This window comes from Acanthochromis polyacanthus, chromosome 12 (assembly GCF_021347895.1).
Source record: "Acanthochromis polyacanthus isolate Apoly-LR-REF ecotype Palm Island chromosome 12, KAUST_Apoly_ChrSc, whole genome shotgun sequence".
Classification (NCBI taxonomy): Eukaryota; Metazoa; Chordata; class Actinopteri; family Pomacentridae; genus Acanthochromis; species Acanthochromis polyacanthus.
This window is the reverse complement of record NC_067124.1, coordinates 13,426,122-13,439,520: the sequence shown is the minus strand read 5'-3', so window position 1 is coordinate 13,439,520 and position 13,399 is coordinate 13,426,122. Positions and strand designations below refer to the sequence as shown.

General features: G+C 39.5%; 2 protein-coding genes across 3 annotated transcripts in view; one reads left to right on the top strand and one right to left on the bottom strand.

Moving 5' to 3' along the window:
• Positions 1–13,399, top strand: part of LOC110966537 (trafficking kinesin-binding protein 1-like) — a 165,709-nt gene that overhangs the window by 11,559 nt on the left and 140,751 nt on the right. The gene's annotated exons all lie outside the window — the stretch shown is intronic.
• The window catches only part of ulk4 (unc-51 like kinase 4), a 104,667-nt gene that overhangs the window by 15,224 nt on the left and 76,044 nt on the right, over positions 1–13,399 (bottom strand). For both annotated transcript variants that reach the window (XM_022190426.2, XM_051957419.1), the window contains exons 33-35: positions 8,459–8,625; positions 4,485–4,586; positions 78–272 (exon numbers count right to left, since the gene is read on the bottom strand). In XM_022190426.2, coding sequence (XP_022046118.2) covers positions 78–272; positions 4,485–4,586; positions 8,459–8,625 — 464 coding nt within the window. The remainder of the gene's footprint in view (positions 1–77; positions 273–4,484; positions 4,587–8,458; positions 8,626–13,399) is intronic.

Sequence of the window (13,399 nt, the reverse complement as noted above, 5' to 3'; positions counted from 1 at the left end):
ACAATATGTCCATAAGTAATGTAGACATTTGTGTCAAAGTCTCCATGTGTGGATGCTTGCGAGTGTACTATACTCACCAGTCGTTTGATGATCCTGAGAGTTGTGCGTTGTATTCGGGGAGTTTCATATTGCAGGTGTGTGCGCAGCATGTCTGAAAAGCTTTGTAAGCAGGAAGGCGACAGGCAGTCATGACCTTCTCCTCCATACAGCTGGACCAACAGGGACAGACACTGAAGACACTCCTCCCACAACTCCTGGTTTTCAGTAGACAGCTGTAAGCAGATAATCAATGAATGCAGGCACAGTTTGAATAATAAAGTGCAATGATTGCATTTATATAAGGTTATTGTGGGCTAAAATAAACAAATAAATAAATAGACTACATTTTCCTCATCAACGCCAACTTGACTGAAATTTGCCTTTTATTATCCATACTGTGTCTTAAAAAATTATCAACTGCATCATTCATAAAGCTCTAAGCTGCCTCTTAACAAAATACTATTTGAATAAATGTGCTTTTACTTTTAGAATTCTCTGCCTCTGTCAGTCTGTGATTACATTAAGAGACAGAAGACACTGAGACAATCAGAAAGTCTACAAAACTGTGGTGATTTCTCGGAACAACCTAACTGCTATGCACCGTAACAACCATGCCGAGGTGTACCTGGAGAATTGCTGCTGTTTAAAAGGCAGGCGGTCACACAAATATTGATCCGAGTATGATTTTTTTTTCACTTTGTAAGAAGGTAACTCTTCAACCTAAAGGTCGATATGATGACCAAATTTGAAATTGCATTCCAGCTTACAGAAGATGGCAGAAGACCTGGACGTCAGCTCAGGTCCTCAAGTTTAGAATACAATTCTTAGCTACAAGAATTACAACATACTGTATGCTTACAATAATAGCAGTTGAAATGCTACTATTGTGTGGTGTTAACAATCTGTCTGAGATTTTTAAATTATAATTTACATTCAAGTCAACTATATTCAAAATTTGCCATAAAGTAAACCTATATATTGTTGTATATGTAACAATATTTGCTGCACCAAGCAAATCTTAGCACATTATTCATCAATATCCAGGCCATCAGTCCTCACAACTGGTTTGTAACACAAGCTATTGATGTCAGATTCTTATTAACACTCTGCTCTCCCACTAATGTCTCTTAGGGCAGAGAAGCTGTTCAGAGGCTGGAGGTGTGTCAGCTGCTCCCTCAATCCTCTTCGACACACAGAGAGTCCACCAACACTGTGTGTCAAGTATGAGTAAAATCACTACCGTGTCCCTTGTATTCTATTTCCCCCACTCCTCTTTCTTTCTCCTCTCCCATTTGCAGCTCTCATTTTTTTTTTGCATGAGTTCTCTCATTCCCTACATCTCATTCCATCCTCTCGCCTCCATTATTTTGAAAAGCCTCTGCTCTTTACCAGCGCTAACCTCCTGTTAACCTCCAAAACATGTTAAATTGTTTATGGAGGGAAGAACATCTCTCCTCTTTTCACTCACTTACAACACCATGTATAGTTGGTTAACAGTAAACAGTAAATTTAGATTTTAAACAACAATCTTTTCTCATTTAGTGTGCATGACAACTTTAATTCTTACATGTATTTAAAAAAACATGGCGCATTGCTCTGTGGGATTATTAGCAGAAAATGGTGTTCATAAAACTACTCTTGTAAAATGCGAGTAAATGCACCATATAACAGTTGAATTTAATAGTTTACTACAATCAATCTATTCTTACATGCTGAGTGCAGATAGAAGAATAGAGGTAGTTTCGCACCACATACTGTATATAATCATATAATCGTGCAGGCATACATAGTGCCAGAAGGTGTGGATGTTTGAATGGCTGCTGCGATAACACTGTCGCAGAAAGTCCAAGATTGCAACCAGTCTTATCTTCCTGGTTTTCAGATTGCATCAGGTTCTGTTTTAGCACCTGCAGATACTGCAGATTTCTGGGATTAATATTTGTAATAACTGTAGACTAATTACTTCAGTAAACCCAGATAAGTATCTGTATTGAACAGATGCACAAAGTGCAGGAGGCATTTTTTAATAGTCCTATATTCAAACCACATGTAATATAGTCAATATTCTGGTTGAAACAATAAGACCACAGAGTCTGTGTAATTGTCTTTTAAAAGATAGACTACTGTAGGACTGCTCGATTAACTTCCTTGCCATTGTAGAGATATATATTAAAACCAATATTTGGAATTATATGGTAATTCAGAAAGAACTAAACTGGATCAGTGGCACTGCTGTGTTACAGTTAGGGCTGGCCCGAATAGTGGTTTCTGGCCTCCGAATATTCGGGCCCTATTAAAGACGAATATCCGGATATTCGTTCCACCCCGTAACGTTTGGGGGGGTGATCACATCGACATATGTGTATATGTTATAGACATATGTATATATGTTTATGTGATCACAGGACGAGATGAGCCGATATGTGCCGATGTGGGCCGAAGGCGGAAGGAAGACAGTAACGCTGCATATTCTTTCTGCCCGGAGCCTCATGGGGGGGGGGGGGGGGGGGAATGATATATGAAAACAGACCCCAGGTTGGAAAAAAAACGAAGTGCCCCTTTAATAAAACCAAAAAATTTGAAGATGCAAGAAAAAAGCAACTACAGTTAGAAAAACATGTTTCAGTGCAAAAGATCGTCATCAGGCCTTTTTCTGATTAGTAATCCAATTCAATCATGGTTTTGGAAGCAAACTTTTGAAACAGCTGAAAAACATCTTCGTCTAAGAGAAAGAAACAGACATCTTTTTTTTTTCAATTGGGAAAGTTTGATTATTTTTTCACACCAGCTGATGTTTTTTCCTGCCGTCCAAAGGTGAAGACAATGAAACAATCAGCTGATCATCCATATGAGTTGAACATTCCCTACGTAAAAAGATGTTACCATTATTATGGAATAAATTTCCTATCATAATTCAAGAGCATTTTAAATTGATTTGAGGGCAGCATTTATCGATTTCATTCTCAGATTTCGGGATATTGTCTCTCAGAACTCTGCTCTCGCGCTCAAATTTGCTCTGCGTGTGCTCAAACTGTGTCCTCGCACTCGGTTACGATGCTGCTCGCGCAGATTTCTTGCGCTCAAACTCAAACTCTTCCTCTTGACATTGTTTTCTCCACCAGCACACCTCAAAGAGCAGTGTTCGATGCCGCTATTATTATACAATATAGCCATTTTAATGAGAAGCTCGGACGCTGTTGTATGTATTGAATGATATTTTATTCCAACAGTGGTCAAAAAAATAAAAGAAATCACATTTATTACAGCCTCGGAGGTAGGGAGTGGATAAAACCTGTTGAAAGAGTGCACGCCCGTATGCGACGCTCCTCGGAAAAACAGCGAACGCACCCGTATACAAACAGGGATAATGTGATTGGTCAAAGCTAGCCAGCATTCTATTGGTTGACAGCGTTGATACACAAAAAATCTGAGAGCAGAGCAGAGATCCGTGAGCAGAAGTTCCGTGAGAGCAAGAGGAAGAGGAAGAGTTTGAGCGCAAGAAATCAGCGCGAGCAGCATCGTAACCGAGTGCGAGGACACAGTTTGAGCACGCGCAGAGCAAATTTGAGCGCGAGAGCAGAGTTCTGAGAGACAATATCACAAAATCTGAGAATGAAATCGATAAATGCTGCCCTCAAATCAATTTAAAATGCTCTTGAATTATGATAGGAAATTTATTCCATACATTATCTACTATCACTTTAAATGAGTAAAAAACTTTTTGTGTTGCAAAATTGGGGACATTCTTTTGAAATTTGTTATTTACATTAATTTTTTCTATTGCAATGCTTTAAAATGCACATAAAATACATTACAGACACACAGCTAGACTCACAGGTGCACAGTGGAAACCACTGATGGAAACTGCTGCATAAGGTGTCACTTTTAAACTAAGTAATTGATTTGAACTTTTCTAGAATAACACCTGCTGACTAAGATTTTCTCGAGGTCTTGAGTATTCCTCACATAGAGAAATCTTAACTTATTGCTGACATAACACAGACCTTTCAGTATCAGCTTCTCTCTTTCATAAACACGCACATATTTATATGACCATCTTGTGAGGACATTCATATTCATAATGCATTGCCTAGCCTCATATTTATATCTTGTCCCAACCTTTACCTCAAACTGATTCTAAAATCAGCTCTAAGGCCAAGTGTTAACCCACAAACAGCCCATTGAAGATGTGTGAGAAAGTGAGGATTGTCCAGATTGTCCTCTCTAATACTGTTTAAAACTCACAAAACTAGTCAAACAAGTACAGACACACACAGACGAGTTCTTGTATAAATAATCATACATGCGCAGGTTGTCTCATTGTGTCAGGGATGCATCTAAACATGCACAAAAATATACACAGGAACAAATAGAAAATATTTATGTATGCATGTCAGGCATTTACATGAACACACAAACACTCACAGTCTGAGTGTAGGTCTCACCATGTGGATGAGGTGTGAGCTGAGCTGGCTCAGGGGTCTGTTGGCCAGAAGCAGCTTCTCTGCTGCCTCCGTCTCTAGTGCTGGACAAGATAGCCTCTGGCTCTATGCACACACACACACACACACACACACACACACACACACACACACACACACACACACACACACACACACACACACACACACACACACACACACACACACACACACACACACACACACACACACACACACACACACACACACGTTAAATCATTTATAGAGATTTGACAGTCAATAATGATGGATCCAGAGACCTGCCAAGACTGATTCTGACAGACTGAGACAGACACAGACCGACACACTGATACACTAAGAGAGGAAATTGTTATTTTTTTCACATGTGTTTTGTTATTTCATTCTTTACCAAGATATGTGCGCAGGACAACATAGGTTGAACATTTTCCGCTCTCACACCAAGTTATTTTTGCATCTCGTTAAGACTTCCGTCTTCGTGTTTTTCTGCCCTTCGTCGCTAACACCTCTGTGCCTCACTTCTGCTTATTTTAGTTCGGTTCATGCCTACAGTGGAACTTCAGGCCAATTAGCGGTGGAATAATGTGATTAATACTGGCACACATTTTCTCTCTCCCTCCCAAAGTCACTCCTCCTCTGCTGGGCTCTCTCTCTCTCTCTCTCTCTCTCTCTCTTTCTTCTGTAGTATATATAATCTCTGACTCGCTCTCTCTTGACCAACTGAGTAATAGTTTGGGGAGAGCGGTCTGGTCACGTCCTCGCTCCTTATCAGACCTTATTACCCAAATGAATTTGGTTTGGGCAAAAGTTTTCTTTTTAATGAGCTTTGCATTTCTCGCAGAATTGATTTCCGCTGCACACTCTGCCTGCTGCCTTTTCCATCTCCTTCTATCTCTCCATCCTTCTTTCTCTCTCTGCTGTCCTTCCCTCTCTCTCACCCAGTCTTTTACCCTGCCTCCACTTTAGTCCCCTCACCCCCCTGTCCAGGCATTAATATGTATGCACTGGGCTGGGGTGCACACTATGGGGAGATGGGGGCTGGTGTGTGTGTGCGCCTATGTGAAAGTGTGTTGTGCGTGTGTGTAGTGAGGCAAGCTGAGGACAAAGCCAGCGGTGATAATGAGGCCGCAGGGACATAAGCCAGACAGGCCCCTCAGTGTATTTCCTGTGTGTGTGTGTGTGTGTGTGTGTGTGTGTGTGTGTGTGTGTGTGTGTGTGTGTGTGTGTGTGTGTGTGTGTGTGTGTGTGTGTGTGTGTGTGTGTGTGTGTGTGTGTGTGTGTGTGTGTGTGTGTGTGTGTGTCCCAGAGACTCAGGACCTCATCCGCTTACTCCTGAGTCCACAACTTCAATATTGCAGTTTCTTATACCTGCTAGCTTCCACTGCATACATCAAGGGACATACACACACTCACAAACACACACATACACCAGCCTTCTGGGACACGGTACAAGGGCCACATTGCCAGGAAGTTGACTTTGTGGATCTGTTGGTGAATCTGCACTCACCAGCGATGAAAATGGCAAATAATGGTGAATCAATGTGGGAAATACATGAACCTATGAGGCCAGTGAGACATGATGAAGCCAATAAACTAATGCATGTTTACAGCAACTTAGACAAATATTACAAAACAGCCACCGAGGCTCTTTAGAGATTTCCATGTGAGGGCTGGTGTCACATCTGGAATTATGTAATAATATATGTATGTATAGTATATAGTGTTTGTAAGCATATTGGATACACACGTGGACAAAATTGTTGGTACCCCTCAGTTAAAGAAGGAAAAACCCACAATTCTCACTGAAATCACTTGAAACTCACAAAAGTAACAATAAATAAAAATTTATTGAAAATTAAATAATCAAAAACAGCCATTACTTTTGAATTGTTGATTAACATAATTATTTAAAAAAACAAACTAATGAAACAGGCCTGGACAAAAATGATGGTACCTCTATAAAAGATTGAAAACTATTTGACCAGAGTGACATGATTAACTCAGGTGTGTCATTTAATTGACATCACAGGTGTTTCCAAACTCATAATCAGTCAGTCTGCCTATTTAAAGGGAGACAAGTAGTCACCCTGCTGTTTGGTGAAAAGGTGTGTACCACACTGAACATGGACAACAGAAAGCGAAGGAGAGAATTGTCCCAGGACATCCGAAAAAAAATTATAGACAAACATCTTAAAGGTAAAGGCTATAAGACCATCTCTAAACAGCTTGAAGTTCCTGTGACAACAGTGGCTCATATTATTCAGAAGTTCAAGACCCACGGGACAGTAGCCAACCTCCCTGGACGTGGCCGCAAGAGGAAAATTGATGACAAATTGAAGAGACGGATCGTTGGAATTGTATCCAAAGAGCCCAGAGCAACCTCCAAAGAAATTAAAGGTGAACTCCAAGGCCAAGGTACATCAGTGTCAGATCGCACCATTCGTTGTTGTTTGAGCCAAAGTGGACTTCATGGGAGACGACCAAGGAGGACACCACTGCTGAAAAAAACTCATAAAAAAGCCAGACTGGAATTTGCAAAAATGCATGTTGACAAGCCACAAAGCTTCTGGGAGAATGTCCTTTGGACAGATGAGACCAAACTGGAGCTTTTTGGTAAGGCACATCAACTCTATGTTCATAGACTCAAAAACCAAGCATACGAAGAAAAGAACACTGTCCCTACGGTGAAACATGGAGGAGGCTCAGTAATGTTTTGGGCTGCTTTGCTGCATCTGGCACAGGGTGTCTTGAAAGTGTGCAAGGTACGATGAAATCTGAAGACTATCAAGGCATTCTGGAGAGAAATGTGCTGCCTAGTGTCAGAAAGCTTGGTCTCAGTCGCAGGTCATGGGTCTTCCAACAGGACAACGATCCAAAACACACAGCCAAAAACACCCAAGAATGGCTGAGAGAAAAGCGTTGGACTATTCTAAAGTGGCCTTCTATGAGCCCAGATCTGAATCCCATTGAACATCTGTGGAAGGAGCTGAAACATGCCATTTGGAGAAGACACCCATCAAACCTGAGACAACTGGAGCTGTTTGCTCATGAGGAGTGGGCCAAAATACCTGTTGACAGCTGCAGAACGCTCATTGACAAATACAGAAATCGTTTAATTGCAGTGATTGCCTCAAAAGGTTGTGCAACAAAATATTAAGTTATGGGTACCATCATTTTTGTCCAGCCCTATTTCATTAGTTTGTTTTTTTAAATAATTATGTTAATCAACAATTCAAAAGTGATGGCTGATTTTGATTATTTAATTTTCAATAAATTTTTATTTATTGTTACTTTTGTGAGTTTCAAGTGATTTCAGTGAGAATTGTGGGTTTTTCCTTCTTTAACTGAGGGGTACCAACAATTTTGTCCACATGTGTATAAGATGCTGATATTGTTTCCAGACATAAAGTCCTTAATGACATTAAATGCTACAGAAGAATGTGAAGAAGGGGCTTGCATTAGTTTGTCTTTTGAGGTATTTTTAATTACAGCCTGTATCATGATAGTAAAGTCATCTTGCGTTATTGCCAAGTACACTCATTTGATCCAAAATTGCTCTGTTACCAGGAAAAAGTTTCTTGTTCTTATTTCACTGTTTCCTCTGCATTCATTTAGGAGTGGTGGGCCACCATTCCTAAATCCTAGCCACCGCTCCTTCAAATTTCTTTTAAAATTTTTTTTTATTATAAATACACCACCACTGCATGTTTTTGAGATCCAAATATTCTGACTTCCCCCCACCGTCGGACGGAACGAACCGATCCGAATATTCGAATATTCATAATTGATCGGAGCCGAATACCCGGAGCCCAGAAATTCCTATTCGGGTCAGCCCTAAAAAATAGCCGATTCCACTCACAGCTCTACCACACTGACGATGGTGAGTGTCAAACCTTTTTTTCCTTTATTTTTTTGCATAATATACATGTCTACATAATGTAGAGTTTGAAAGATCAAACCTGTAGTGCGAAGCGGACAACGGCTGACGTTTTCTTCAGGATGTTGTGAAGCAGTTCCAAAAGGGCTTGCAACACACAATGGCTGACCTTCCTCCCAGCATGCCCCTCTCCATCCAGGTGGACCAGTGCAGCTTCTGAGAAGATGCTCACCACCACCTCTACAAGCCCTGTGCAGGAGAAAAACATGTTTGGAGGAGAAGCTTATATTTTAACTAAGCACTGTTACAGGGAGCTGACTTGTATCATTGCCGAGCTCAAGCCTGGTGGTCTTTCAAAGATATTAATTTTGTGTTCTGTTGTTTTCAGTAAACAGTGCACACAGTCACATAAACCTGGCAAGAGCAGTATCTTGATCAACCTTAACCGAAGCTGAACTACCAAAGCAGGCAGTGTCCAACTTTGCCAAGTTCTTCCACGGTCAATCACACGAGGAGCTGATGAAAACTACAGAACCAGAAAGGATGTTCCTAAAGTACTAAGTGTTTATTGGTTTTTGGTGATTTAAAGTCACTCTCTGGTGAAAATACTAAATTTATTGTATCTTTTAACATGCCCCTGAGGTATTTTTATTGCTAGAATGACCGAAAAAGCAGTCAATGTCATGACTGAGTATTTCCACCTTAAAACTATAATGTATCAATGACATTCTCAAAAACAGATTCAGACTTTGTGGGTTTCATACATAAGAAATCTAAAGAACTAATCCTGTTAGCTAGCAGTGTGAGGGTTTCCATGATACTATTTTCCTTCAGAATCTGGTTTAAACGTGTGCGGCTGAATTACTCTAATATTAAAGCTTGTCACTGTGAGCAGAGTAGGATATTAGTGTTTGAGCAGAGTCCTAGGTATGCTGGTTATGATCCTAAACACATGATCATAATTATAAAATGTAAATCCCACTAGAAAACATATAGTCTTCATAGTCATTCTAAAATATCAAACATAATCAGTTCAGCTCACAAGAACATTTATTAAATAATACTAACATCATAGATTGTAATCAATCAAAGTAACCAACACATCTCACTCTCTCTCTGACGTCCGTGCAGGCGTAAAGAATAACATTATAGCTGAGCCTCAGAAAACATCTGTGACTGCAGATGTTGGTTTAGCTACACAGTGGATCGATAGCCCCTGTGAGAGGACATGCTCCCTCCTCAGTCAGTCAACACTGAGCAGAGAAAACGAGCTCAATATTAACTTCAACTATTCAACCAGAAACTGAAAGATGCAGGGTTAAATTTATTCTTGTGAAAAAATTGATTTCAACACAACGGCTCAATTACACGTTAATTCAGCAACAGATTTGGTTCTTCTCTTCATCTCATTTATTTCCCTCTACCTTCACTTCACCCCTCCTTAGAAAGATGTCAGTGTGCAACGTGCAACTCTTCCAGCGCGGTGAATAAATAGCTCTTACTAAAGTGCAAACCCATGTTTTGCTGCACATTAAATTTAACATGACAAAGAAGATTCTCCGCATTTTGCAGCTCGATCTGTGTAACCATCCTGTGATGTAGTTACACTACACGTCTCTGTAAGTGAACACCAAATATATTCTGCCTGGACTAGGTTGACATCTCGCATGTATTCCAACAAATGCACACTGCTCTAGTACTCGTCAGTGAATTCAGAGTTGTCCTTCATTTCCATTTCTGTGCATGAAAAAGTTAAACAGCAATGTATTAAATCATTGTCTTCACTGGGGAAAATACGGCAAGTTTTATTTTCCTATTTCAACAGATCTTTATTTAGAATGTAGATGTGTTTATTTTTATAAGTGAAAGTGCAATACTGCAGACACTAGAAAGCTATTTAGCTTGCCTGCTGTCAGTGAGACATACTGTTACTCTGTCAAACAGCCTCATAATTAATTAGACAGGCTGCTCTACTTTGGATGGTTCAATCAAACAAAGATCTCCTCTGCTGTTAATGCATTCTGACAATATAGCCCCACTTAGATGCAAACTCTGTCCCGGATAGTTGCTCATGTATATGTTAATAAAATGATTCTGTTACTATTTGCTGGGAAAAGCTGACATCACTATAAACAGTCATTTCTGACACTTCAGCCACCAATAATCAGTGGTTATTAGGAGACACCAAACTAGAAGAGTCAATACAGCGCAAACAGACCAATAAATCAGTTTTTATACTTCAACTTTACACATAATCAGTCAACACTCAACTGGCATTTCAGTTAAGTTACACAGTACAATCCTTAAATTGTTCACAACGTACCTAAAAACTGGGTGTCAATCAAAGAGACAGATATTTCAAACTCACATATGTTCACAGTGAAAACAAAAATGATGTCAAAATTTTGAACAACACAAACGCAATCCAAAACTTTATTGAAGCACTTTTGTGTTTTTCATTAGTCTGACTGAAAAAGAACTTTCCAACATGTAGCCACCAGTGCCTGTCACTTGTAACTAATCAGAGGAGACTGAATCACAGTAAAAGTGAAGCATCTTTGAGTGAATTTATTTTGTCGATAACTGGTTTAAAGAAATGAACAGGAAAAATTTCTGAATATCAGACTTAGTAAGTGGTCTGGACAGTAATTGGCTGACTTCTACTATGAAGGTCACGTGACACAATAATTTGAAATTAGCTACAAAGGTAAAGAAAATATGTAATCGAAGAGCTTATCATAGGTAAACTACAATACAGCTTCTCCTTCTCAAAGAACTCAAGTCTCTATTCTTCAGATTTGCTTCCAGGAAAATGTGCAACATATCAAATACTGTTCCTGAATGCATCCAGCATTTTCAATTTTTTGGCAGAACTTGATGCTCATCAAACCACCTGCTGACTTTAAAATGTTTTTATTTCTTATGGAATAAATGTATACATGTACCCACTATTCCTGCTGTCTCATCAAAAGATGTCTGATCATTACTGAATTTCCTTTCAGGGATAAATGAAGTTCTTGTATTGTATAGTACTGATCACAGAATAAAGACACAAAGACTGGTTCTTTAACGAGGATCAACTCAGAACATATTTGGTGAGTTAACACACTGTGGCTAACCGAGTCAATGATATTTCTCACAGATTGGACCAAGTCAGTCCTCCGTATAATGCCAAACATTTGACTGACTGGTGAGAAAAATGAAGTTACAGATTAAAGCCCAGCAATATATATATATATATATATATATATATATATATATAAACCTTGAACCAAAAGAGACATTTTGATAGAAATCACCGCTGGCAAAGCAGGGTCTCTATTCAGCTTCAGATAGATGCAGAGTTTTTAACCATTATTTATTCTCCTCTTTTGCTTGTAGGCTGTAAAAAAAAAAAAACCCTTTCCTCTTAGGTGACAGAATCCATAAAGTCATCTTAGGGTGCTTTCACACCTGTTAGTCCGTTAGAGTGGTTCGTTTGGACCCAAAAGTTGTTACAATGTTGCTATTTTCAACTGGTTCAGTTCGCATTCATTTTGCTACGGAAGCTCCCGTAGACCAAAAGTCTGCTGCGGCATCAAGCCGGTCCGAATGGAGATAGGTTTGTGTTCTCATCAGGAGCGAACCGAACTGGAGTTCACATAGAAGCGGACCGGGACCACCTCCAGAAGGTGGTCTCGGTCCGGTTCTTTAGTCCGAACCAAAAAAATCTGGTCTGCTTTCACACCAGCCCAAATGAACCGTACTTGCAGGTGTTGCGGACTCCAGTCCGCTTTAAGCGGACCAAAAGGCGTAGGTGTGAAAGCACCCTTAAAGTCATAGGACAAGTATGGTCTTCCCAGCTGCAGCACCCAACTTAAATTTTTGCATGTTTCTTTACAATAAATAAAAGTAAGTGGTTGCTTTAAAGTTCACATTCTTAACCACTTTCCAATTAAACTGTCCAAACTATTGACAGTAGGGAGACAATAGCATGTTGTTAATGCACAAAGACCAAATAATTCATAAAGTTCCATGAAAAATAATTTAAATATTAATGTCAGCTGCTGAGATAATGACTCCTCCAGTCAGAAAACAGAATAAAAATACGAAGTGTGGTTGAACATGTGCATAGTATCTTAGCACACATCACACATCGTGACTCTTAAGTTGGCAGAAATTGCTGTTTGAAAGGTTGTTCACAAACACTACATATTTCAGTATAATGTGTTCATTGTATGGCAGAAATCCCAGTATGAGTTCTGTCTGTGTGCATTTGTGTGAAATGTAATAAGCAGTACTGCTTTGACCGACAAAAATGTGTTTACTTGGAGGTGCAGATGTAAATAAGTGTATTCAGGGGGCAGCAGCTCGCAGACTCATTCAGTCTGTGCTAAAAAGTACAAATAAAAATGTCACATATGCGCAAATATTACTTCAATTTAAGGCCGAGTGAATAATTTCTGAGCGTAAATCACTATGCTGTCCTATTTTGGCATTTTTGACTTTATCTTGGTTAAAAATAGACATCCTACAATGCTTTGCAGTAGTATCTATTTATACACCACTGTAAAATTAGTTCTACTGGGAATCAACAGAATGGAAGGCTCAGAACACTACTGTAAGCAAAGAAGTAAAGTTTTCTGAGGAGAGAAAAACCTCTACTAAACTGATTACATATGATTAATAGACAGTTTTCATTCAGTTCATGTTGTATGTACATGATTTCAAGAACGAGATTTTTGCCATGTTAACATAAATCAATTAGTGTTCACTAACAGACATAGTGATGACATGCTGTGATCAAATCATGTGTGTGCTTAACAAGTCTGAATATCTAAATGATTTTCCATGTTAATAAGATCCTAAAAGCCTGTCAGTCCCCAGCCAGACACAGCCTGTGGCTACTAAAGGTGGCCACTCCCAATGCATTCTGCAGTAAACTCAGCATTAAGGATTTAGGCATAAACAGAAAACAGCCTCGACAGGAGAATAACGACACAGATAGTTTCAAAAATGTTGCTAAAAGATTGCTATCTGCTTT